This window comes from Amblyraja radiata, chromosome 4 (assembly GCF_010909765.2).
Source record: "Amblyraja radiata isolate CabotCenter1 chromosome 4, sAmbRad1.1.pri, whole genome shotgun sequence".
NCBI classification, from domain to species: domain Eukaryota; kingdom Metazoa; phylum Chordata; class Chondrichthyes; order Rajiformes; family Rajidae; genus Amblyraja; species Amblyraja radiata.
The window spans coordinates 1,924,617-1,950,318 of record NC_045959.1 but is presented as its reverse complement, the minus strand read 5'-3'; the positions used below and the strand labels follow the sequence as shown (position 1 = coordinate 1,950,318).

General features: G+C 39.9%; 1 protein-coding gene across 8 annotated transcripts in view; it reads left to right on the top strand.

The window, feature by feature from the left end:
• Nucleotides 1-25,702, top strand: part of rims2 (regulating synaptic membrane exocytosis 2) — a 922,071-nt gene that overhangs the window by 631,296 nt on the left and 265,073 nt on the right. For all 8 annotated transcript variants that reach the window (XM_033018897.1, XM_033018898.1, XM_033018899.1 and 5 more), the window contains 4 exons: nt 3,208-3,285; nt 17,641-17,820; nt 20,596-20,705; nt 21,485-21,517. In XM_033018897.1, the coding sequence (XP_032874788.1) occupies nt 3,208-3,285; nt 17,641-17,820; nt 20,596-20,705; nt 21,485-21,517 (401 nt within the window). The remainder of the gene's footprint in view (nt 1-3,207; nt 3,286-17,640; nt 17,821-20,595; nt 20,706-21,484; nt 21,518-25,702) is intronic.

Here is a 25,702-nt window from a genome sequence, read left to right as displayed (position 1 = left end):
TTTCAGTTTAGTGTAGTACTGACCTTGAATTCCTCACTGAGTTTTGCACTTTAGTTCCAGATTACTTCTGGCACAGTCATTGTGTCATCTGCTGCAATGCTGGTTTTAAGCAGTATTTGATTACTGATGCAGCAATTACCTGATTGTTGCCTTCATCTCGAGGAGCATTTTCTCCCAATCCACAGGTATACAACCATGCTTAGCATCCCTTTCAGTCTTATACTATCCTTCAGTTAACCTTGGGTGGATTTTACATGCGAATTATATTTCACAATGGAATGTGCATTTCTTAAGAATTAAGAAGCATTTCTTCAAATCTTTGTCATTGTCCACTGGCAAATTATTTTGTCTATTTTTTCAATCTTTGCCTGGCCAATATTGTCCCCAATCCCCATTTGGTTAGATATACAATTTTAATTCTCCAGTTTCTAACCAAACTATGCCTGCAGTTTTTGACAAATATATTAAAAATTCTGTCACATTGTGATCAATTGTCCTTGGAGGATCACTTACTATAACATTACTAATGAATATTGATTTGTTACACAAGACAAGTTCCATGACTGTCTGTCCCTTGTTGATTTCATGAAGCATCACTGCAGGAAACTCTTCTGAATGCATTCTGTACTCCAGTTTACTTTTGACCAGTTTGATTAGTGCAAACTGTATGAAGATTAAAGTCCCCCATAATTGCATCAGAACTCATTGAAGCCGGTGAATAGATGTAAGGAAGGAAAGGAGGAAATAATCATGAAGGTAGAAGTTATGGAGTGATATTGGAGATTTAGACTCGGTGACGTATTATATGATTCACATGGATTCTGGGGAAAAGATGAAGATGTCAGTTACACTGAAATTACAAATAGTAGTAAAATGAGGGTTAGGATAAAAGACTCTTTGCTTGGGTGACGGGACAAAAGTGGGATATTTCAGTACTTTTGGTGGGAACAAGAGTAACATTCTGAGAGGCTGCAACACTAATTGATGAGGAAACAGGAAGAGTGAATGCAAACTCAATGCTCTTCAGTGGTAATTAATGAAAGATTGTCTTTGTTGCTGTGGCCTGCTACATCATTGGTTAATCTGAAGGTATGGCTACAGGTAAATCCTAATGAGTTGGTGCCCTAATGAGTTGGTGTTCATTCCTACTCTTCCTGTAATATTCTCTATCGGTCACTTTAAGTCATCTTAGATCAATAGTGGAACTAAAGAAACCAGTTGGAGGTTGACCAGTGCATACATTATCTATTTGCGAATCATTTTTGCGGGAGGACTTGATGCATGTGCTCATCCCATTTTTGCAAAGTTAAATTAATCTGATATTGATTTTGAATAGCTTCTTGCTATGTCTAAATATATTGAGTTTGAATATAGAGCAGCACTGATATCAGCGTAGTTTATGTGTAGGGTCCTGGGACAATGTGCAGCCTCTTCCACCCAAACAATTTGTCAAATATACCAATTTCTGCAAAATTGTGTCAATGTCTTGTGTTGCATATTGCTCTGTTTAATGTCAGAATAGCAGGTCACATCCATTATATATATTGTGGCACCAGTTGCTCATTTGGAAGTTTGCCACTGCAGATCCCATGTTCAAAAGTGAAGAGAAATGATAAAATATTCTCAGACAGCTTTTGTCAGCATCCACTACAATATGGTACCGAAAGATTAGATATTGACAAAATATTAGATTAAGATCATGGTTTTTCAGAATCATCTGATGCATAATAGTATTGTGAGAAGGGAAGTATCCTGGCATCACCATGAAACATGGTCTGCAATTATTTATGTGACCAACAAACCCTTCTGCAATGCTTTCAATAATTTGGATTATCAGTGTCTAATATAGCAGGCACCATGCCAAACAGGGCAAAACCTTTAAAAGTGTAAGTTCCATTCTTTATTGGTTCCATTGTACCATCATTGTTGCCAGAAGTGCACATGCACATGTGTGGATCCCAAGTTAATGGCTATATTTGACTCTGATGCTGTAACAAAGCTAGATAGGGCTCTTAAAAATAGCGGAGTCAGGGGATATGGGGAGAAGGCAGGAACGGGGTACTGATTAGGGATGATCAGCCATGGTCACATTGAATGGCGGTGCTGGCTCAAAGGGCCAAATGGCCTACTCCTGCATCTATTGTCTATTGTCTAATACTGAATAGTCTGTTGACATGTATCTCCAAACTCACACGTATAAAGGTCTAAAGCCCTAAGTGACAGGAGCAGAATTAGGCCATTTGACCCATCAGGTCTACTCCACCATTCAATCACGGCTGATCTATCTCTCCCTCCTAACCCCATTCTCCTGATTTCTCTCCAAAGCCCTCACCCTGTATAATGGCGAGTCAGCCTAGCTTCTCTGAAAGCTACATTTACCAACTTTAGACGAGGGGGTTGGTTGTTTTTCTTGGTCTCATTCCTCCCCACCTCCCAAGGGAGAATGTGTATAAAAACAGTCATGAAAATGAGTGGTCAATAACATTTGCATCGGGTGCTTCAGCTTCTTCTACCCCATCCAAAAAAAACAGCTGAATTCTAGGAAAACTTGATATCCACATTATCCTACTCATTGCAACATTCCATAAATTAAACTTAAAGTTGGCTTGGCTAAATATTTCCATCTGGTATATGTTGGATATATTCCAAGCCTTGGTGTCATTCATAATCAATTGCCAGCCAAAGAGAAATTGTACAAATTAATTAGTATAAAGTTATATTTCAAATACATATTTAGAATATAACTACTCTGCTGAATTCCAATTTGTTTAGATGCCATTTACATCCCCAAAATGGATATAAAATAATATCCAAAAATTGCTTGAATTATAAGATGTTCAATACTGTAATAAGCGTTCCATTCTGTTGAATATGTCCATATGAATAGCAGAAATGGCATAGTTGTGAATATGTCAACACCTTTATTGTTGTGTAGAGGAATTATAATTAAGACTAGTTTCACCAATAAATGATGTAGTGATACATGGTATTGCCTTCCAGCATATAACAACTGTAGATAAATAACTAAGGAAAAACTGGAAAGTCTTTAAAACCCGCATTTTAGTGAAGTTTGTATAGAATCGTTTCTCTTTTTTCTTTACCATTTTCCCAAATCTCTTCTAGTGAGATTCCCTTTCCCTTTAATTGAGCCAGTGACATGAATGTTGTGGGTTTTTGTGTTCTTTTCAATTGCTCCTGCTACAATAGGAGTGAAACAGTGGAAGTTGTGCCAGATCATGCATCCCATTCGGAAGCTGAACTGAGTGAGCCAGCTGAGGAAATGAGGTATTGATCCTAGATAGATGATGTTATGTACAATGTGAGGTTTGCTTAGTTGCTTAGTTACCTCTAGATCCTTTTTATATATGTTAGTGAATCCCTAAAAATGGTAGACACCAGCTCATTTATTTTTTCTGAGGAAATCAAATAATAATTAAGAATGTGTGAAAGATGTACAAAAATGTGAGATGTAAAATGATGATGTTTTTGACTTGTATCTTGTTGACAACAAGGCACCTGACATTTTTATTGGAGATCAGTGCTGTTCTTCTTAGTGTATGCAAAGGTTCAATCCCTGCCTTATTTTCTCTCCCTTGCTCTTCTTTTCCCTATATCTTGCTTGTCTTTAGAGTATGCCATTCAATTATTTATGTTTTTCTCTTTCCATTTTGCTCCTTAAATGTAAATGGTGGTAAATGGCATGAAGAGAAGAGGTCCCACTCTCCCACACACAATTTGGCCTTTGTCCACCATTTGTCCTTCTTTCTATTTCACTCTGCCTTTAGACACAGAGAAGGGTTAATGCCAAATTGGTTGGCTGTAAAATAATGTGGCATTAGGTGTAAGTGAAGTTTAAGATACTGAAGATTTGGTACATAAAACTCTGAGACATTTGAAATGAAGACTTTGAACCTGAGCCATTTGGAAATAGGCACCAATGTATATTCTAACCATATAACCATATAACAATTACAGCACGGAAACAGGCCATCTCGGCCCTTCTAGTCTGTGCCGAACACTTACTCTCACCTAGTCCCATCTACCTGCACTCAGACCATAGAAACATAGAAAATAGGTGCAGGAGTAGGCCATTCGGCCCTTCGAGCCTGCACCATCATTCAATATGATCATGGCTGATCATCCAACTCAGTATCCTGTACCTGCCTTATCTCCATACCCCCTAATCCCTTTAGCCACAAGGGCCACATCTAACTCCCTCTTAAATATAGCCAATGAACTGGCCTCAACTTCCTTCTGTGGCAGAGAATTCCACAGATTCACCACTCTCTGTGAAAAATGTTTACATAACCCTCTGAAGTCTGAAGAAGGGTCTCAACTAGAAATGTCATCTATCCATGTTCTCCAGAGATACTGCCTAACCTGCTGAGTTACTCCAGCACTTTGCATGAACCATTGTAAATTGGATGGTGACTGCAACTAGGACTGTAGGACATAGAGGTGAACAAGATACATGCAGTTTAGTTTTTATAACAAACAATTTTAAGTATCAAAGCAGCCGAGATTCCAAGTTAGAATGGGAAACCTATGTACCAAAGAAGCTTCTGCTCTGAGTCATCACCTCTCAGCTTTTTTTGACCTTTGGTTTCCAGAAAATATAAAAAAGAAGTACAAGTTGGGGGATTCCAGAACTAGGGGCCACAGTTTAAGAATAAGGAGTAAGCCATTTAGAACGGAGACGAGGAAACACTTTTTCTCACAGAGAGTGGTGAGCCCGTAGAATTCTCTGCCTCCGAGGGCGGTGGAGGCAGGTTCTCTGGATGCTTTCAAGAGAGAGCTAGATAGGGGTCTTAAAAATAGCAGAGTCAGGGGATGTGGGGAGAAGGCAGGAACGGGGTACTGATTGGGGATGATCAGCCATGATCACATTGAATGGCGGTGCTGGCTCGAAGGGCCGAATGGCCTACTCCTGCAATTATTGTCTATTGTCTATAATTGTGTTGTAACTAGAGTTCATACGTTTTTGATGTGTTAAAAGGTCTGGAGATCTGGAATATGAGAGCCACGAGTTGTGTGAGGAGAATAATTAGGAAAGGAGTAGACAGAGGTAGGTGGGAAATTAAGCAGGGAGGGAAAATTGAGGAGGGGAAGGGGAGGTTTGTGCAGAGAGGATTTAAAAGTTGCATTCTAATGGTCCACTATGCTATGGCTTGGCCCCAAACATGATTCAACTTAGTGCTGTGATCTGGCCAGTCGATGGAGAACACTCAGGATGGGTATATAGATCTTGGCATCTGTCCCATAAATACTGGATCAGATACATAGAGCTTTATAAGTGCTGCCTGTATGCAAAATACATCATTTTAAAATCATTGTTGGGTTTGCAATGAAAATAAAAACAACGTCCTAGCTGAGTCCTTTTAATTCACTTGTGACAAATGACTTTCAGTGAAGGTTGTGGGCCATGAACTCAGCATTATCCCTCTTGTTCGTGAATCCTATCAGGAACTGCAGTCCATTTTTTCTGGAGCAAGGCTTCTGCCAGAAATGTGACAAGCACTTCATAAATAAAACTTGTTTTTTGCTGCAAGATTTACACATAAAAACAGTGTACATAATCTCTTACTAATCCCATTTCTGGGCAAATTGTTCTCATCCAGTATCCTTTACCGTTTCCTAATCAGATCTCAATGAGTGAATTGACCCAGCAATTTCTTCTTATTATGAAGCAGAAAAAAATTCATGCAACCGAGAAGACGTTTTAGCAATATAATTTCCAATTTTAATCAAAATGTGGGTGTGCAGATTCAGAAGATCAATAGAATATAGGTGCAGGATTAGGCCATTCGGCCCTTCGAGCCAGCACCGCCATTCAATGTGATCATGGCTTATCATTCCCAATCAGTACCCCGTTCCTGCCTTCTCCCCATATCCCCTGACTCTGCTATCTTTAAGAGCCCTATCTAGCTCTCTCTTGAAAGTATCCAGAGAACCTGCCTCCACCGCCCTCTGAGGCAGAGAATTCCACAGACTCACTACTCTCTGTGTGAAAAAGTGTTTCCTCATCTCCGTTCTAAATGCCTTACCCCTTATTCTTAAACTGTGGCCCCTGGTTCTGGATTAGCAGCCATTGTTGGCGCCACCCGGTGGTCTACAGTTTTCAAGAGTCAAGAGTGTTTTATTGTCATATGTCCCGGATGGGATAATGAAATTCTTACTTACTGCAGCAATACAGAATAAGTTCAATAGTTCATTTTACGATAAAGGGCCTGTCCAACTTGGCCATCATTTACGCGACAGGCCGGTAGTGACTGACGCGCGACCGTCGCGCACGTCATCATGCGCCTTCAAATATTTTATCTGCTCTGCAAGTAGAATTAGTCAGCGTATTAAGTGAAACATTGATAAAATTATTTTGCTGGAAAAATTCATTTACTTTTAAACTTTCTGAATTACTCCCAACAAACGCAAAATTGTATTCCGTTATAGCAGTTTGAGGGTTTGAACCCAGCTTAAGAATTAGTTTGCAAATTTAAAAAAAAATGTTGTTAGTAAAGTTGTTGGTGGTTTTAAAAAAAAACTAATTCCGTTACTAGTGTCCTTTAAGGATATAAAATCTGCAATCCTTACCTGGATGTAACTAAGGATGTTTCAAAAATACTTATTAAGGTGTTAATCTGAAGGCATTACTCTGAAAGCATTGATGCTTACGGCGTAATTATTTTCTCATTGTGGCCGACTGCGTATGGGCGGCACGCGGCGGCGAATTGTTAGGCACGGTGACGTAATCATGCGTCACCACGCACTACACGTACGAGGTCTGGACGTCAGCGAGCGACCGCAGTATGTCCGCATGTGTAAGCGATACGCCACGCCTGTGGCGCACAAAGATTTTGTGCTGCAAGAAATCCTGGAGCGCCGCGCGATACCGCGCGTAACTCCATACCTCTCCACGCCTCTCCATGTGCCTGTCCCACGCTACCCACACGCAACTCAAATTTTTGGAGGTTGCGTAAATGGCGCGCAAATGATGGCCAAGTGGGACAGGCCCTTAAAGGTATGAATCTATGGGTGGCACAGATCACTAATGGTTTTAACAGTAGCTGTTTGGAAATTATCAAACCGGGGATGTTCTCAGCAAGAATTGCAATTATATGGAGCAAATACTTTTTAGACAATGAGCATAACATTTTTGCAACAGATTTAAGTGTCTCTCATGTGTTTAAGATTGCTTAATCCCAGAGTACAGTTACAGTGAGTGAAGCATTGAAGATAACTTTAAACCTAACTCACCTCCCAAATTAGCCACTTATGGAATAGTTTCAGCAAATGTATGTTTATTTGGCTGAATGGGGCTGCATGGGATCAAGTTCTGCATTGAAATTAACAGTCACATCCTGCAGGAACCCACATGTTTGTGGTAACTACTTTTAAAGTTAACAACTTCAGTGGACATTCAGTTGATGGATGTGGAAATAAATTGGTGAAACATTGGTAAAATTAATTATCAAATATTCTAATCCTCATCTGTGCTGTTCTTCTAGACATTATAGGTATAGGAATAGCTTTTTGGATTTTGGAACAATTGGGATGGAGTTATGGAATTCTAGAACAAACCAATATTTATTATTTGTCTATTCATTTGATTTTTAAATCCCCTTCTTCAATAATATTGAATGCATTTTAAGGTTAAACTAAGAACAACATGTTTCACATTCCATTAGCTTCAAAAATTTGAGCCATCAAAGACCTCTTTACACCCAATCAACTGAATAGAATTTAATATCTAGATCCGGAAGTGGCGGCGCTGCCCAGGCAGCTGCGGCTCGCCTGCAGTCCGTTTGTCTTATTTTTTGTCTTGTTAGATGTATATTTTGGTTTATTTTTAGTTGTGTATTTGTGGGAAGGGGGGTGGGGGGGGAAACTTAATCTCTTCCTTGAACGGGGACGCGACCTTTTCCTTGTCGTGTCACCGTTTTCGCTGGGGGCCTAACATCGCGGAGCTGGCGGCCTCCAACTGGAATCGATCTGAGGGCTCCGGTCGCAGAGCCTGTGGACTCACCATCGCGGAGCTGGCTGTCTTAGGAGGCTGTGGTGGCGCCCCGACTTCGGAGCTTCGGAGGCTTCGGCCGCGGGCCATGTGGACGGTAACATCAGGAGCTCGCAGGTCCCTGGTAGGAGACTGCTTTTCCGGAACTCCCGCAATGGCAGTTTCATCCGCCCCGAATCGCGGGGTTTGAATCGGCCCGTCGCAGGGTCTTTCATCGCCCGGCGCGGCTTAATCAGCCGTGGGAATTACCATCGCCCACCGGGGCCTTTAACATCAAGAGCCTCGATCGCCTCGACGAAGCAGTTGAGTGCCTGACCGCCCAAGAAGAAGCAGGGAAGAGATAATGCTTTTTGCCTTCCATCACAATGAGGAGGTGTCTGGAGATTCACTGTGATGGATGTTTGTTAAACTGTTCATTGTGTGTTTTGTTGTTTTGCTGTCATGACTGCATGGGACAAAATTTTGTTCAAACTTTTGTTTGAATGACAATAAAAGGAAATTCTATTCTATTCCATTCTATTCTGGATTGCCATTTAGGTACAACACCAGCGAACAATAACAGCAAGCAATTAACAGCAAGAAAATAATATAGAAAAACTACTGTCAGAAGTGAATGATGTTTCCATCAATGGCATTTAGATTTTTGGCTAACTGTGTTAACTGTTTTATGCTATTAAGATTCTTTCAGGATCTTCAGTTTCGAACTATCAGATTTATTTGACATGTTCATAAATAATTTTAAACTTTGGTGATAATTTTGTGCAATAGGTTTCAAGGTCAGTTTATTAACACATGCACCAAGGCTACAGTGACATTTGAATTACCATACATCCATACTTTAAAAAAAAGCAACAAGCCACACAACTACATAAAAGTTAACATAAACATCCACCACAGCGGATTCCCCACGTTCCTCACTGTGATGGAAGGCAATAAATTCTAATCTACTTCCTCATTATTCTCCCGCGGTCGGGGCAATCGAAGCTTCTGCAGCCGGTAATTGAAGCCCCCGCGTCGGGGCAGTCAAAGCTGCGGTTTGGAGCTCCCGCAGTCGGTCTCTAACCAGAGACCGCGAGCACCATGATTTTAAAGTCCGCAGTCTTCCGTGGTTGGAGCTCCAAAGTCAATCCCCAACAGGGATCGCGAGCTCCACGATGGTAAGTCCGCAGGCTCCCACTGTTGGAGCTCCTGAAGTCGGTTTCCCGCAAAGGCCGCCAACTCTTTAATGTTGGGCCGCAGTGCGGACAGAGATACGATACTGGAAAAAAATTGCATATCTGTTGAGGTAAGAGATTAAAAAATGTTTCCCACCCCCCCCACATAAAACAAGGTAAAGAATACTAAGAACATACATTTAATACATACTATCAAACAACAAAGAAAGAAGAGACAGCAGGCACTGTTGGCGCCACCCGGTGGTCTACAGTTTTCAAGAATCAAGAGTTAAGATTGTTTTATTGTCATATGTCCCGGATGGGACAATGCAATTCTTACTTGCTGCAGCACAACAGAATAAGTTCAATAGGTCAACAGAGTTCACGTTCCTTTTGCGGTAAAGGTATGGATCTATGGGTGGCACAGTGACACAGGTGATAGACCTACTACCTCACAGTGCCAGAAACCTGGATTCAATCCTGATCTCGGGTGCTGTCCTCATGGAGTTTGCACGTTCTCACTGTAACGGCATGGGTTATCTCCAGGTACTAAAAATGTACGGGTTTTCAGGTTGATCAGCCATGATCCTATTGAATGGCGGTGCAGGCTCGAAGGGCCGTATGGCCTACTCCTGCACCTATTTTCTATGTTAATTGGTCTCTAAAAATGTAGCCCTTAATATGTTGAGAGTGGATGAGAAAGTGGGATAACATAGAACTATGGGCAATGGGCAATCGATTATCTTTTTTTATTTATTCATGTGTGTATATATTTATATAATGGTATATGGACACACTGATCTGTTTTGTAGTCAATGCCTACTATGTTCTGTTGTGCTGAAGCAAAGCAAGAATTTCATTGTCCTATCAGGGACACATGACAATAAACTCACTTGAACTTGAACTTAGAAACAGAAATTAGGTGCAGGAGTAGGCCATTCGGCCCTTCGAGCCTGCACCGCCATTCAATATGATCATGGCTGATCATCCAACTCAGTATCCCGTACCTGCCTTCTTTCCATACCCTCTGATCCCCTTAGCCACCAGAGCCACATCTAACTCCCTCTTAAATATAGCCAATGAACTGGCCTCAACTACCCTCTGTGGCAGAGAGTTCCAGAGATTCACCACTCTCTGTGTGAAAAAAGTTTTTCTCATCTCGGTTTTAAAGGATTTCCCCCTTATCCTTAAGCTGTGACCCCTTGTCCTGGACTTCCCCAACATCGGGAACAATCTTCCTGCATCTAGCCTGTCCAACCCCTTAAGAATTTTGTAAGTTTCTATAAGATCCCCTCTCAATCTCCTAAATTCTAGAGAGTATAAACCAAGTCTATCCAGTCTTTCTTCATAAGACAGTCCTGACATCCCAGGAATCAGTCTGGTGAACCTTCTCTGCACTCCCTCTATGGCAATAATGTCCTTCCTCAGATTTGGAGACCAAAACTGTACGCAATACTCCAGGTGTGGTCTCACCAAGACCCTGTACAACTGCAGTAGAACCTCCCAGCTCCTATACTCAAATCCTTTTGCTATGAAAGCTAACATACCATTCGCTTTCTTCACTGCCTGCTGCACCTGCATGCCTACTTTCAATGACTGGTGTACCATGACACCCAGGTCTCGCTGCATCTCCCCTTTTCCTAATCGGCCACCATTTAGATAACTTGGTCGGCATAGAGTCAGTGGGCCAAAGGCCGTGTTTTCATATTGCATCTCTAAAACTTAAACTATTCATTTCAAATGATCTAACAGTTACAAACCAATTGCAGGCAAGGAAACCTGTGTTAATAGTGAAAAGCTTCTAATAATATGGAAGTAATCTTTTCTAGACTTGCTTTTGGGTTACTTTTTCTTTTTGCTGGATATTTCAATTTTTTGCATACGCTTATCATACAAATCATATGGGTACCACTATTCTTCATCTATACCTACCGGAAATATGTCGTCACAGTTGCATGTTCGGAAAAAAATCTGAGCATACCAATCTTATTATTGGGCTAAAAATAGCTTCTTTCCACATATGCATGATTTCATTGGAGGATTAGAGCATTGAGCTGTTATGGAGATTGAGACCTCAGTCTTTAATCTTATTGTTGACTTCATGACATTTCATATACGCTTGCTATTAGACCTGCTCTAGGACAAACAGTTAATTCATACATACCAATCAACCGCCTTCCTAGACTATAATTTTGAAGTTCTGTTTATCCGGTTCTCCTGTGTTGCTCATAGATAGATAGATATAATTTAGATATAATTTAATTGCCACACAACCAAGGTCGGTGGAATTTGGGTTGCCAGCAGCGGTACAGTAATAAAGAACACACAACCACAATAAAAAATTTACACAAACGTCCACCACAGCATTCATCACTGTGGTGGAAGGCACAGAACTTGGCCAGTCCTCATGGCTTTTGGTTATGAAATAATTCGACTTTAAAATTCTAATAATTGTTTTGAAAATCCTCCATGACTATGTCCTTTCTTATCTTTGCAACATCCTCCAATCTTGAAACCTTGTAAGGTAGGAGTAAACGGGTCCTTTTCACAATGGCAGGCAGTGACTAGTGGGGTACCGCAAGGCTCAGTGCTGGGACCCCAGCTATTTACAATATATATTAATGATCTGGATGAGGGAATTGAAGGCAATATCTCCAAGTTTGCGGATGACACTAAGCTGGGGGGCAGTGTTAGCTGTGAGGAGGATGCTAGGAGACTGCAAGGTGACTTGGATAGGCTGGGTGAGTGGGCAAATGTTTGGCAGATGCAGTATAATGTGGATAAATGTGAGGTTATCCATTTTGGTGGCAAAAACAGGAAAGCAGACTATTATCTAAATGGTGGCCGACTAGGAAAAGGGGAGATGCAGCGAGACCTGGGTGTCATGGTACACCAGTCATTGAAAGTGGGCATGCAGGTGCAGCAGGCAGTGAAGAAAGCGAATGGTATGTTAGCTTTCATAGCAAAAGGATTTGAGTATAGGAGCAGGGAGGTTCTACTGCAGTTGTACAGGGTCTTGGTGAGACCACACCTGGAGTATTGCGTACAGTTTTGGTCTCCAAATCTGAGGAAGGACATTATTGCCATAGAGGGAGTGCAGAGAAGGTTCACCAGACTGATTCCTGGGATGTCAGGACTGTCTTATGAAGAAAGACTGGATAGACTTGGTTTATACTCTCTAGAATTTAGGAGATTGAGAGGGGATCTTATAGAAACTTACAAAATTCTTAAGGGGTTGGACAGGCTAGATGCAGGAAGATTGCTCCCGATGTTGGGGAAGTCCAGGACAAGGGGTCACAGCTTAAGGATAAGGGGGAAATCCTTTAAAACCGAGATGAGAAGAACTTTTTTCACACAGAGAGTGGTGAATCTCTGGAACTCCCTGCCACAGAGGGTAGTCGAGGCCAGTGCATTGGCTATATTTAAGAGGGAGTTAGATGTGGCTAAGGGGATCAGAGGGCATGGAGAGAAGGCAGGTACGGGATACTGAGTTGGATGATCAGCCATGATCATATTGAATGGCGGTGCAGGCTCGAAGGGCCGAATGGCCTACTCCTGCACCTAATTTCTATGTTTCTATGTTTCTATCTGCTCCTCTACTCTGACCTCTTGAATTGCACAAAGTTTATTCACTACTGCATTAGCAGCCATGTATTCAATAAGGTATTTTGGCCAGAATTCCTTTCCTAAAACCCTCGCGAGGGAGAGCAATTATAAAAGGAGGGGGAAAAAAGGCAAAGGATATGAATGGGAATTGTCATTCCTCTTTGATCTTAGTCTGATCTCCCGTGATGAATGATGAAAAATAAAAAAGGTATTAATCATTCTTTTAGTATTTTATGTTATCTATTATAATATTAAGAATCAATAAAAGGCTAATGTATTTAATTAGCAATGTTGTATTGTCTTACTTAGCATTTAAACAGTTGCTCTCTCTGATACTCCTTTGGTCTTCTTATACCTATTGAAATGAAGAATCTTTTTATATTATGTTGACCTATAATGCCAATCAATATACTCTACCTCCAGAATACTTTTACAATTGTATATAAAATTAGTAAAACAGAATGACTGTCTGATTACTCATTCTGATGCAGATATAGAATGAGACCTGGAAAGATTTATCTTGCTAGCAGGGTGGACATCGGTCTCAGAAAAAAAACCTGAGTGTTAAATATCTGAAATGTAATTATGCACGTTTTTTCAACAATGAAAATTGACATTACTTTGGAGGCAAACATTGAAAATGCAAATCTGGAAATCTATTAGAGAGTAACATGGACAAAAGAGTATGGGAGTTGCAAAGTGCAGAGAAGATGGCCAAGCCCAGCTGGTTGAACTGGGCATGTCCCCCAGTCCCAAAGAGAAAAAAAGGAAGGTTAAAAATATCAAGCTAAGCTGTTATTACAGATGCCTATTACGGATCGGAAAAGTTATATACCTGAAGTTGTCATTCTTGAACACGAGGGCACAGGCTGATAAGTCAGAGTGGAAGTGAGATGGGGAATTAAAGTAGCAGGTAACCAGAAGCTCAGGGTTGCCCCAGCAGACTGAATGCAAGATTTTTTCACAAAGCGATCATCCCGTCTGCTCAAACACTGATTTGGGACACTGTACATTGCTCAGGAAATTCAATCAGGCACTTCTTGGCATGGTTTTCCATCAGTTATTTATGGAATTATATCACTCCCCACCCGTAGCTTCTTTTAGAGGGCAGATGAGACCAACATCATTGGATGTTATGATTATGTATTAACATCCCACACCAGATTGGGACCCTGTAATTTAGTCACATATTTTATTTAATAAAAATAAACTGCAGATGGTTATTTACACCAAAAATAGACTCAAAATGCTGGAGTAACCCAACGAGTCAGGTACATCTCCGGAGAAAATGTTGGAATGAGCTTCCAGTGGAAGTGGTGGCAGCAGGTTCGTTGGTATCATTTAAAAATAAATTGGATAGGCATATGGATGAGAAGGGAATGGAGGGTTATGGTATGAGTGCAGGCAGGTGGGACTAAGGGAAAAAAGTTGTTCGGCACGGACTTGTAGGGCCGAGATGGCCTGTTTCCGTGCTGTAATTGTTATATGGTTATATGGTTAAAATGAATAGGTGATGTTTCAGGTCAAGACCCTTCTTCAGACTAAATTTAGGGGAGAGGAACTGGAACTGAATTGTAGGGGAGGAACCCAGCCTGGTGTCATCCGTTGCCGGTCCTGGTCTTTTCTTGCATCCAGTTCCTCCCCCCCACAATCAGTCTGAAAAAGGGTCACAAGTCAAGATGACACCTATCCATAGATGTTGCTTGACGCGCAGCATTTTGTGACTATCTCCTTGATTTTCCTTCAGCTACTCCACCTCATTAGGCCAAGCTGCACCACATCTATTTTTCCCCTGCTGATCTACCAAACCCTGACCATCTAATCTTTAACCATCTATTCCTTCACTACAAGATCCCAACCTCTGATACTCCTCGGATTCCCTAACATTCAAGGACCAAACTAATAACTTTCTGAGTGGTGTGCTCACAACAATCTCTCTCTGAACACTAAAAAGACAAAGGAGATCATCACTGATTTCAGGCGACATAGAGCGGAGCTCAGGCCACTGGAGATAGGGGGCGAGGAGGTGGAGAGGGTGCCTAGTTTTAAATTTCTGGGGATCAACATCAGTGAGGATCTTAAATGGTCTGTGAACTCTGCTGTAGTTGTAAAAAAGGCGCAACAGAGACTTTACTTCCTCAAAACACTGAGGAAGGCCCATCTGTCTGCTAAACTGCTGGAGTCTTTCTACCGCTGTTCGGTAGAAAGCATATTGACTTACTGCATAACTGCCTGGTTTGGGAACTGTTCAGCAGCTGACAGAGCAGCTCTCCAGAGGGTGATAAAAACTGCCCAGGGTATCATTGGACTCCCCCTGCCCCCTCTGGAGGACATTTACCACTCCAGATGCCGCAGCAGGACCTGCAATATCGTGAAAGACATTACACATCCTTGTCACCACCTTTTCACACTGCTGCCCTCAGGAAAAAGGTACAGGTCGCTAAAGTCACGCACTGCCAGACTCAAGAACAGCTTTTACCCATCAACAATCTTGGAACTGAACTCTGTCTCGGGAGCGGGTTATGGGGAAGGAGGGGGGGTGGGAGACAGTGTTAATTTATGTAAATGTGAATCCATGGGTGGGTTTGGGGAGGGAGGGAGTGTAAAAAGTATGAGTATGTGAATGTTTGAAGTTCTTTTAAATGGAGAGACACAGTAATCTCGTATGTGACACATGCAATGACAATAAAGCATTCTGATCTGATCTGATCTGAATACCCTGTGATATCTTTGAGTCCATGGTGTTCCCACCACCAATTGTTCTTCAAGTGACCCCTTGACTGTCAAACTCCACTCCACTTCTTCATTTACCACCCACCACCTATTTCTATGAATGCTGCATCTTGGAGCTAAAAATTACTAAGTAGACAATGACCTGTGCCTTTTAGATTTGTGAACCACTGACAATTTAAGTGTTTTCTTTAAAAGTTACTGAAATATTTCAATAATCGTCATGAGCACTTAAAGCTGTCCAGGGGAGCTTGAAGCCAAAGAGACCCAGGATTAAAAAACTTTAGTATTAAAGTATTTAGTATTAGCTGTGGATCCCCAGCAGGACTAATAACAAGACCTGTCAAAGAATGGATGAGCTTCTAGCGAGTCAACGGCCATCCACACTTCAGTAGAAGTTGTGATCACTCTCGTACACGGCATTGTAAGGAATGATGATAAAGCACACACACACCTAAATCCGATACTTCCAGCAGCGGAAGTCCGCAGGAACCGGAGGACAGAGATGTGTGGTCCATCACCAATCCCGCCGAAAACCAGCACCACTGCATTGCTAAATGGTCTGTCCCACACGCAATTTTTTTTGGCAACTTGCCGGCACCCGTCACAGTCGCAGCAGGTCCCGAACTTTTTCAAAATGTTGAAAACCCAGTGGCGACCAGAAAAATGTATGACTCTTTGGGCGACTACTCACGATCCAAACAGGCGTCACCCCGCGACATGGTTAAATAAGACAGATTGACTCTGGTGGTTGTGAAGTGTAGCAACAGCACACCTTGTTGATTATCGCACACCACAATTTCCTACTAGTGAAAATCAGAAGTGATGGTTTGAACAGATTTCTCCACTAATCGCATTGTTACTATTACTCTACTGATTATGACCCCATAGCAATTTAAATGTTGCATATGAAGTTTTATTGTTACTTTATAATTTATATGTGAAGGAAATTATAAATTAGCAACTCTGATTGAATTACCAGAAGACTGAGCATTTCAATAAATATGAGAGCAATGTAGCGCACTATCCTGAAGATTCAGTGCTTCCACTTAAAAAGTTCTATTCATAGTGACACAGGGAAATGTAGGAACCTCCCTGAATTGTACCATTACCATACTGCACTTAAATGGAAGTGTCTGAAAAGTGATATAGTCACATCATTGTAATTGCTTCCTCGGGCTGTTCATTTGAAACTCTAAGTGCTATCACTTCACTTTCTATGTCATTAACAAAGGAAACAAAACCAGCTCCAGATGGGAATCTAGCTGTAGCTGCATTTGCTACTACAGCAATATCCAGTCCTAGAAATGCTGGTTCTCCATAGTTTTAAATAGTTAAATAAATCATTAAAATCTTAGATGTAGCATTATAGCAGATGGGAGCGTGTGGATTGTTAAGCTACAAAGGTACATATAGATGATGTACCGGGAACTTTATTTGCAAAATACTATTTTTGCTGAATTTTAATCCATGTGCCTTGAAGTAGTGTCCAAGGTGAAAGTATGAGAGCATGATATGGTAACAATTCATTGGCACCATTTGGTGTTTAAAAAATCCATTGCACAGGTGTGGAACTGTACTCTGAAGGCTATCAGCCAAGTTGAGTTAAATTGTATAAAGCGCTCATTGAATGTATAAGATTAATATTCATGATTACTATAAATGTTTTATTCACTGTCTAAACTATATAATAGTGTTTTGTATTGAATTAGATCAGCATTTGTACTTTGTTTTTGAAGCACTGAAACATTTTGTAATGAGACACTAATCAACTTGGCTTGACTTGTTTTCTTTCCATCACAGCTATTATCTTCTGGCCAATCTATGTTCTCAAAAAATATTCCATATTAACCATGAAAAACTTTAAAACATTTTTAGGAAATTCAGCATTTTCATTGATTGAAGGATTTATCTTTCAGAATAGCATCTGACATTTGAGAGACTTGATAACTGCATTTACTAGTATTGGTGACACATCCAACATACTACTGGTTTGAGTCTCTATCACAACTTTGTACATAGACAACCACCTGTTAAATAATTCAGACTTTGGATAAAAGCCAGAAGTTCACAATCGTGTCATAAACGTTTGCTTTTGAAAGGTTAAAGTTCAACTGAGTGGCTTTTTGACTGACATTACAGGAATCGCGAGCCATCCGATAGACAGGAATATCAAAGATCCAGATCAACAGAGCAACGGCCTGTGCTTGAGCGGATGAACTCCCGCTCCAGATCCTCTGAGCGTGCCGAAACAAACGTCATGAGATCGATGCCATCATTAACATCGGGAAGATCTGCCCCTCCTTCACCTGCACTAACGAGGTGAAAGAGATACATGAAACTACTGGACTAATCACCTTATCCCCATGCAAACTCACCCTTTATTTTTCTTGTAGCTTAGTGGTGTACCCTTTCATCATAGATTAGCCACTAGACGCCCCCAGTCCTCTCCTTCCCCCCCCCTGTAGCAATAAACACAGCACTTATATCCTTACAAGGATATAATGGTGTGGACATCATGTGTTTTGTTTTTCAACATTCTTTAAGAGCATCTGTTATGTTAAGAAACCTGGAAATTCTGGTTTTGGTAAAATTTGGTAATTATCTTGATTTTCTCTTACAGCTCAAAGATCATTAAAAGGAATAAGATGCAATCTTTAATCTCCTTGTCATCTGCGGATCAAATAACATTGTTGTGGCAATGCTATACTATATGTTGATCATGTTATTGCATCTTTAAATCATAATGTGTAGCAATCATTAAGGAAATAGACCATGCATATTTCCTAGCTGGCAAGAGAAAAAATCCATTAATAGATCTACATCTAGCTTTTTTTATATAAGAAAAAGAATTGGATTCTAAACAATCTAAGATGATACAATCCAATGATTGTTTTATGTTTCCATGCTTATTTACTAATTAATACAAATATAGTAACTTTAAAGAAAGGCATTAAACCTTTCTGTTAATAATTCCGAAATGTACCTTTCCTATGTCGACATTTGGACCTTTCCTTCATTTCCTCAAACATTCTTTGTAGAATTTATTAATTTTCCTTTATTGAATATGCTCATTTATCCCTGCATGCAATGGGTCTATTGCACTTTGTGACATAAGAAAGCTGCCACCTTGTTTTGATTTTTGATTAATTATAAACCCAGAAATTTCGGATCAAATAAAGTACAGTACTCAGTAAAATAAATCTTTATTGAAGTTCACTCTATTTGGTGTATTAAGTGAGTGCTGAATGGAACACTAGCATCTGATTGACAAACTCATGAAAAATGGGGAAAAAGAAAAGGTTAAAATTTCATTTGATATTTTGATTTCCCTAAAGTATATAAACTTTAACAGCATGTTTCCAGGTAGTAAGTGTTTGCTAAGCTCATTAATTGCCATCCAGACTGCTAGAAGTGAATTGAAATTTAAAAAGCGATTTTCCATGGCTACAGTACAGCACCCAGTACAACAACACAAAGGCTGCCATGGAGCTCAGGGAAAAGATAATGGTCGGGAGAAACATGGCACCTTCCTGTGTGTCTACTTTGGTCATGCAGTAATTGGTGTCCCATACCACTATGAGTAACAGGTTCAGCAAGGGGCCTCTTCCACACTTTGCATACTATGGAGATGCTGCAATGTTTGTCAGTGATGGTTGTGAAGCAAAGAATAATGAGTTGGGCAGATGTAGTGTCAAAAACCTCAATGTCCCAATGGAAGCTTTATACCTCACATCTCAGTGGTGATTTTATGGACTTTGTTCCATGTGTTACTATCATTGAAAATTGCAGGTTGTAGATCACTGCTTTACCAGTCAATTTTGTTTGTAATTTCAATAGACAATAGGTGCAGGATTTGGCCATTTGGCCCTTCGAGCCCTTCAAGGTGATCATGGCTGATCATCCCCAATCAGTACCCCGTTCCTGCCTTCTCCCCATATCCCCTGACTCCGCTATTTTTAAGAGCCCTATCTAGCTCTCTCTTGAAAGCATCCAGAAAACCTGCCTCCACCGCCCTCAGAGGCAGAGAATTCCACAGACTCACCACTCTCTGTGAGAAAAAGTGTTTCCTCGTCTCCGTTCTAAATGGCTTACTCCAAACATTTCAGAAATGTTTGTTGCAGATCAGAGAACATCATTGACAATGGAAAACAATAACAAAAGTACTGGAAAAACTCAGCCAGTCAAGTAGCATATGTGAAAAGGACAAGCAAGTCAACATTTTAAGTCAATGACTCTCAGAACCGAGATATGGACTGGTTTCTCTTTCTACAGATGCTGCCTGATTGTCTGAGTTCTTCCAGCTTTTCTTGGTATTGTTCTAGATTGCAGCATCTACAGTTTTATTTGTTTACCATTAAAAGTGCTGTGTGATGCCGATCAAACATCAGATACACTGAGGTGAATCACACCCCAAAGTGCCTTGGCCAATTTCCTATTGATTCCCAACCAAACTGGAAATGATCACTGGTATGGCCAAATGTGTGTAAAATGGCTCTTTTGTGCAAATTATGCTTAAGTGGATCCAGTTTCCAGGCAGGCATTAGCATAGGTTATGAAATATATCCATCCTATCCCTACTTCAGTTTGAAGAGATAGTGTTTCAGTAATAACAATCTTTTACCCTCTGAGTAATGAATCTCTAAAACATTGTGAAAATTACTCATTTGCTCTTCTAATCAAAATAGGAGAGCAACACAATATTTCCTTGCAAAATATAATATACTTTGCACTGTAATTATTATATTTAAAGTTTCTCTTAATCTTGGAAAGGGTTATAGACCAGCTAACTGTTTACCAACTAATTAGAAATAGATTACAGAAATCTATGCTTTATCGATACTGACATTTTTTTGTTTTGTTTCACATTCTATGAGTTTGCTGATATGTTATGTTTGGGATATAGTCTTGTGCATAGTAGAAACATTTCTCATACATTGCTTTTTTTTTTAAAACTGATGCAGTGAGGTCGTTTGATATTTCATTCATATAATCCCTATATTACACATTCCATGTTCTAGGGTGGATATACTTATTTTGATATTCCTCCCCACGTATTTTGCAGAAAGCAATTACTGTATTTTTTAAATTACACAGGTCACATCCCCGTAGTGGATCAGTACAAACCAGTCCAACCAGTACACCGATGTTAGGACGGAGGGGTCGACAGCTGCCACAACTTCCACCAAAAGGGACTCTGGAAAGAAGTGAGTTCGAGCTATTAAACTTACTTAATCATTATATCAAGTGGAGCGAAATACATAGCCTGCTTCAGGTTTGATAATGTTGAAATGCAATAAAAATTGGAGCTCATTTCTGATGACTTTAAGTTATGTACAGGCAGATCTTAACAAATCATGAAATGGTTAGAAAGAAAATGGGATACTCTTGGGATTCGTAACAAGTCAGGCAGTATCTATCGAGAGAGAAGCAAAGTTAATGGTTTGACCTGAAACATTAACTCTGTTTCTCTTTCCTACAGAATTCTTAATAACAACAGAAATAAAATATGTGATAAGGTAACGATCGTAAAGCTTATACATTACTGACAATCTGCAATTAAATTAACTCTCCATATTGATGCACAGTTCAAATTTAGCGGAAATCTATCTCATCTAAATTACTCTAGTGCTTTACGATATTATATAATGCAGAATTAAACCAGAGCATCCGCATTTATTTTGCTTAGTAAAACTTGCGGGAATTCCGATTTTCATCAATGCTGCAGTAACATACCTCTTTGATATTCATACTGTGACAGAATGGAGTAAACCTGAACTTAAGGAACTGATAACATTTTTCATGAAAATATTTTAAATTATCCAAAATTTAAACTTTAAATTTAATGCTCCTAATTTCAATTTTTATTTTTATGGAGAGAAATAAATCAGCTTTACCTATGAAAGATTATTGTTGGCATTCCTTTTTCCTTGCACAATTTTATTTTATTTATTCGTGATTCTTTTCCCTGTTACTTCCTTCCCAGACAATGGAGAAGAAGGAATTGATCTTTATGAAGGTTTGTAATCAGAAATAGTGTTACTTTTGTGGAGGAGTCTTTTGGGCTTTTTCTGCAGAAATAAGCACAACTGCAATAGATTTCCTCTGGTTTCAGTTGTCCAGTTTTATAATATCAGCAATTACATTTTTACTTTCCCTTTTAAAAAATAACAGATATTGCAAATATTTGTCTAGATTTGATATAAAATTAGATTTAGAGTAGAGCTCGCTACAAATAATTTTATCTTACATTTATGGGCAGGAAACCATGTCATATCAATTGCAGTCACTTTGTACAAAGGGTATGGGTAGAGAATATAAGTACAAACTGTTCAGAAGAAAAGCTTCACTTAGGTATTTTTTTGCATTGTATGAATGCGTAACTGCACATACAGCCAAAATATATGCCTTGCATAGTTGCATGATTTCAATTATTATTTTTGATATTGATTGTGTTAAGCAGTTAATTTTGATTTCTAACAAATACTTAGGACTTCAAGCACATTATAGAAAATAACTCCAGCCTCTAATTATGTATATACTGTATAGTGTTTATCTTTGAATAATAAATATCTAATGATACTGCTAGGCAACCATTATACCAAATAACATTTTAAATCACATTTTTGCCATAATGTATCTATTACCATTTAAAAAAGTAAAGCTTATGTTAGCAAGATGCCTGGGAATGTCCACACTCATTTAGCTGAAGCTGCCGACTCTGTACAATGTGTTCTTCTTGCCAATCCCTTCAGATGCAGAGATTGTTCCCTTGTACACTCAAACTGACGAAGACATTGCTCTTTACCAAGTGTGAACCAGATAATTTTTTTAAAGTCTGTTAGATGTAACATTAAACATTAGAGTGACACTTTTATAGTAAATTGCATTTTTGCAATCAAAAATTGTGGAATTGACACATTTCAGCAATATTCATGGTAGCATGGTAAAACTCCCGTGACAGTACAATTGCTCTGGAATTGGATAAGAGAAAAAAAATTGGTCTTCGTTATATGCACATACCCTCCCTCAATGAGAGCAGTTTGTTCTCATTTCCTGTTGAACAACCGCCCAACAGGAAATTACACTATACATATCCATTTGACATAATGCCAGTGCCATTTACATACTATTTTTTGTGAATGTAATGATATCAATGCATGCAGTTTGAGACTTGTGGACAGGAATTGGATCAAGAGCTTTCAACTTGCCATCTTTAATGTCAAGAAATATTCACACATAGAGTACACATTGCAGATGGTCCACAGCCAAATGGGAATTAAAGGATTCCTGTTGTAATTTATTTTATATATATCCACTGATGCCCCAAAGCGTATCTTCTATATGCAGACAACACTTATTTAGATTGCAGTATCTATAGACAAGATTCAACTGTGTAGGAAGGAACTGCAGATGATGGTTTAAACCAAAGATAGACACAAAATGCCGGAGTAACTCAGCGGAACAGGCAGCATCTCTGGCGAATAGGAATGGGTGACGTTTCGGCTCGAAACCTCTCTTTATCTGTGATCCGTGAAGCTGATGCCATTTGGTCCATTCATAACACGGGGACAGACTACACCCCTCTCTAGTCTGAGAGAAGACATTAATGCTCCCAATTACTATCCCCAATCCTGTTCTCATCCTTCATTCTCTGATTTCCCACCACCCGTGTTCCTCCCTCTCAATGGAAAATACCCTCTGCGAACTTGCAAGTCTACTTCCACCATTTTGAACAGGTAAATCACCACCAAAGTAATTTCTTAAAGGAAAAATGTTGCTATTTACTGATTTTATTTTCATAAAATCCAATTTGATGTTAGGACAAAATATAATGCCCATTTAGCGAACTAAAAATGGGGTAAAGCAAATTCGTAGGAATTTGATTTTACATTTAAAGACAAAATGTTGGAGTAACTCAGGAGGTCAGGCAGCATTGATGCAGAACATGTGACGTTTTGGGTCAACACCTTTCATGATCCAAAACATCACCTATCCATGTTGTCCAGAGATGTTGCCTGACCTCCTGAGTTATTCCAGTGCTCTGCGTCCTTTTGTTTATTAACAAGCATCTGCAGTTCTTTGCTTATACTTCCTGATTTTACAGCTATATGCTTAGAAATCTAATATCAGGATATCCCTTTCAGAAGGAAGAAGGACTTAGTTGGTTGATGGATAATATTAGGACAATATTTGAATATTACAGGGTTATTTAATCATAGAATAGCCAACAGCGATTCAGATAGGCATGAGTACCTTCAGCAATGCTGAAGCTCCCACCACCTTTTTTGTTACAGCATTGATCATGGAATCATTCCAGTGATTCCAACTGTGCATGCACAATGATTGACATCGCAGTTGCTGCCTGAGGATCATTGTGTATAATCAGGTCACGTACATTGAGGGCTTGTTAGAATTTACAAAGCTCACTCTACAAACACAATATTGCCTATTATCAATTCTTATTGTCAATTGTCTTATTGTCTTATTATCAATTATTCTTATTATATATAAAATAATTACACAGTATATAAAAATTCAGAGAGGCATTTGGATAGATAAATGGTTAGGATGGGTTAAAAGGGACATGGACCAAATGCAGGTGTATGGGTGTTTCACTGATACCATCTTGGTTGCCATGTAAAAGTTAGGCCAATAGAATGGGTTAAAAATGATGTGAGCCAAAGCAAGGGCTCCTGCAATTTCCTCTCTAGCTTCCCAGTGTCCTCTGATATATCTGATCAGGCCCGGGAGATTTATCTATCTTCATACGCGTCAGGACCTTCAACACCTCTGCGACCATAATACTGACTGCTCTCAAGACACTTCCAGTGACTATACTAAGATCCCCAATCCTCCTGTCTTTCAGCATTTAAAAAAAAAAGGAGAAATACTCAGTGAGGACCTTGCCCATCTTCTATGGCTCCACACAGATTTGACCGCTTTGATTCCTGAGGGGTCCCACTTACTCTCCAGTTACCTGTTTCCCCAATATCTGCTTATAACATTTCTTGGGATTTTCCTTAATGCTATTAGCCAGAGTTATCTCCTGCCCCTATTTACTCTTTTTTAGCTTACTTCTTAGTTCTTAGTTCCTCCAGGGATACACTTGAACCCAGTTGCCTATACTTGTCCTATGCCTCCTTCTCCAAGTTAAGTGATAATTTGTATATCTCAGTCAGGGTGCCAGCAATTTCTTCTCTAGCTTCCCACAGTGTCCTCGGATATATGTGACCAGATTTTAATCATTATTCATTAATTCATCTTTTTTTTTAAATATAGCAGACAATTAAAAACTGCTTTGACAGGAGGCAGAACTGCATCCCTAATTTTCTGTCATAAGTTGCCAGTGTTATTTTTGGATGGGCTTCAGCAGACTACAGGCTAGGGCGTTACTTGCTGCTGAGACCTCACGCTACCTTGCCACCTAACTCCTCGAGTGTAAAGGCAGCCCGTCCAGTCAACCACATCTCACCCAGGTTAAATGCTGGTGGGTCAGAGGGTGCAGGGCAGGATGTGCACATGGTCTGTATACCTCTGTTTCCTGCCTGTTCATGTGTCTGTCTAATTGCCTCTTAAACATTGCTATAAACTGCTGGCAGCAGACTTTGCTGGTGATGGTTTTGCTGCTGAATGTCAAGGTGACGTTACCTAGCACATGTGTGGCACAGATTTTGCTTGCCATTTCACTCTGGCCTAAATGTTGCCCACATCTTCGACAGAGTGGCAAGTAGTACTACTGCCTTAGCTCCAACAATCTTGGTTCAATCTGCTCGGAGTGCTTTCTGTATGTAGTTCGTGTGTTCTCCCTGTGACTGTGACCATCTGGCCCTGTTTCCAGCATGTCTGACAATTGTGTTGGTAGACAAATTGGCTGCTGCAAATTCCTCCTGCTAATGATAGTTGCCAGGAGAGTCACAATGGGGAATAGATTTCAGGAACATTTACTGGGTGGGAATTTTGCTGCAAATTTTGGCTTGTACTAAATGGGCTGAAATCTCCTAAACTGTAAATAAATGTGAAAATTACCTGAGCCGAATCGAATGATATGATGTGGATTGACCGGGGGATATTTTCCATCTGAAATTCGGTTTGAAGTCAAACATTTGGCTGATGAGATTTATTCTATATTCAGGTCACTGTAATTCCATTTATAGATGAATTTATTCATAATTAATTAAATCTATATATTTATATTTATTAT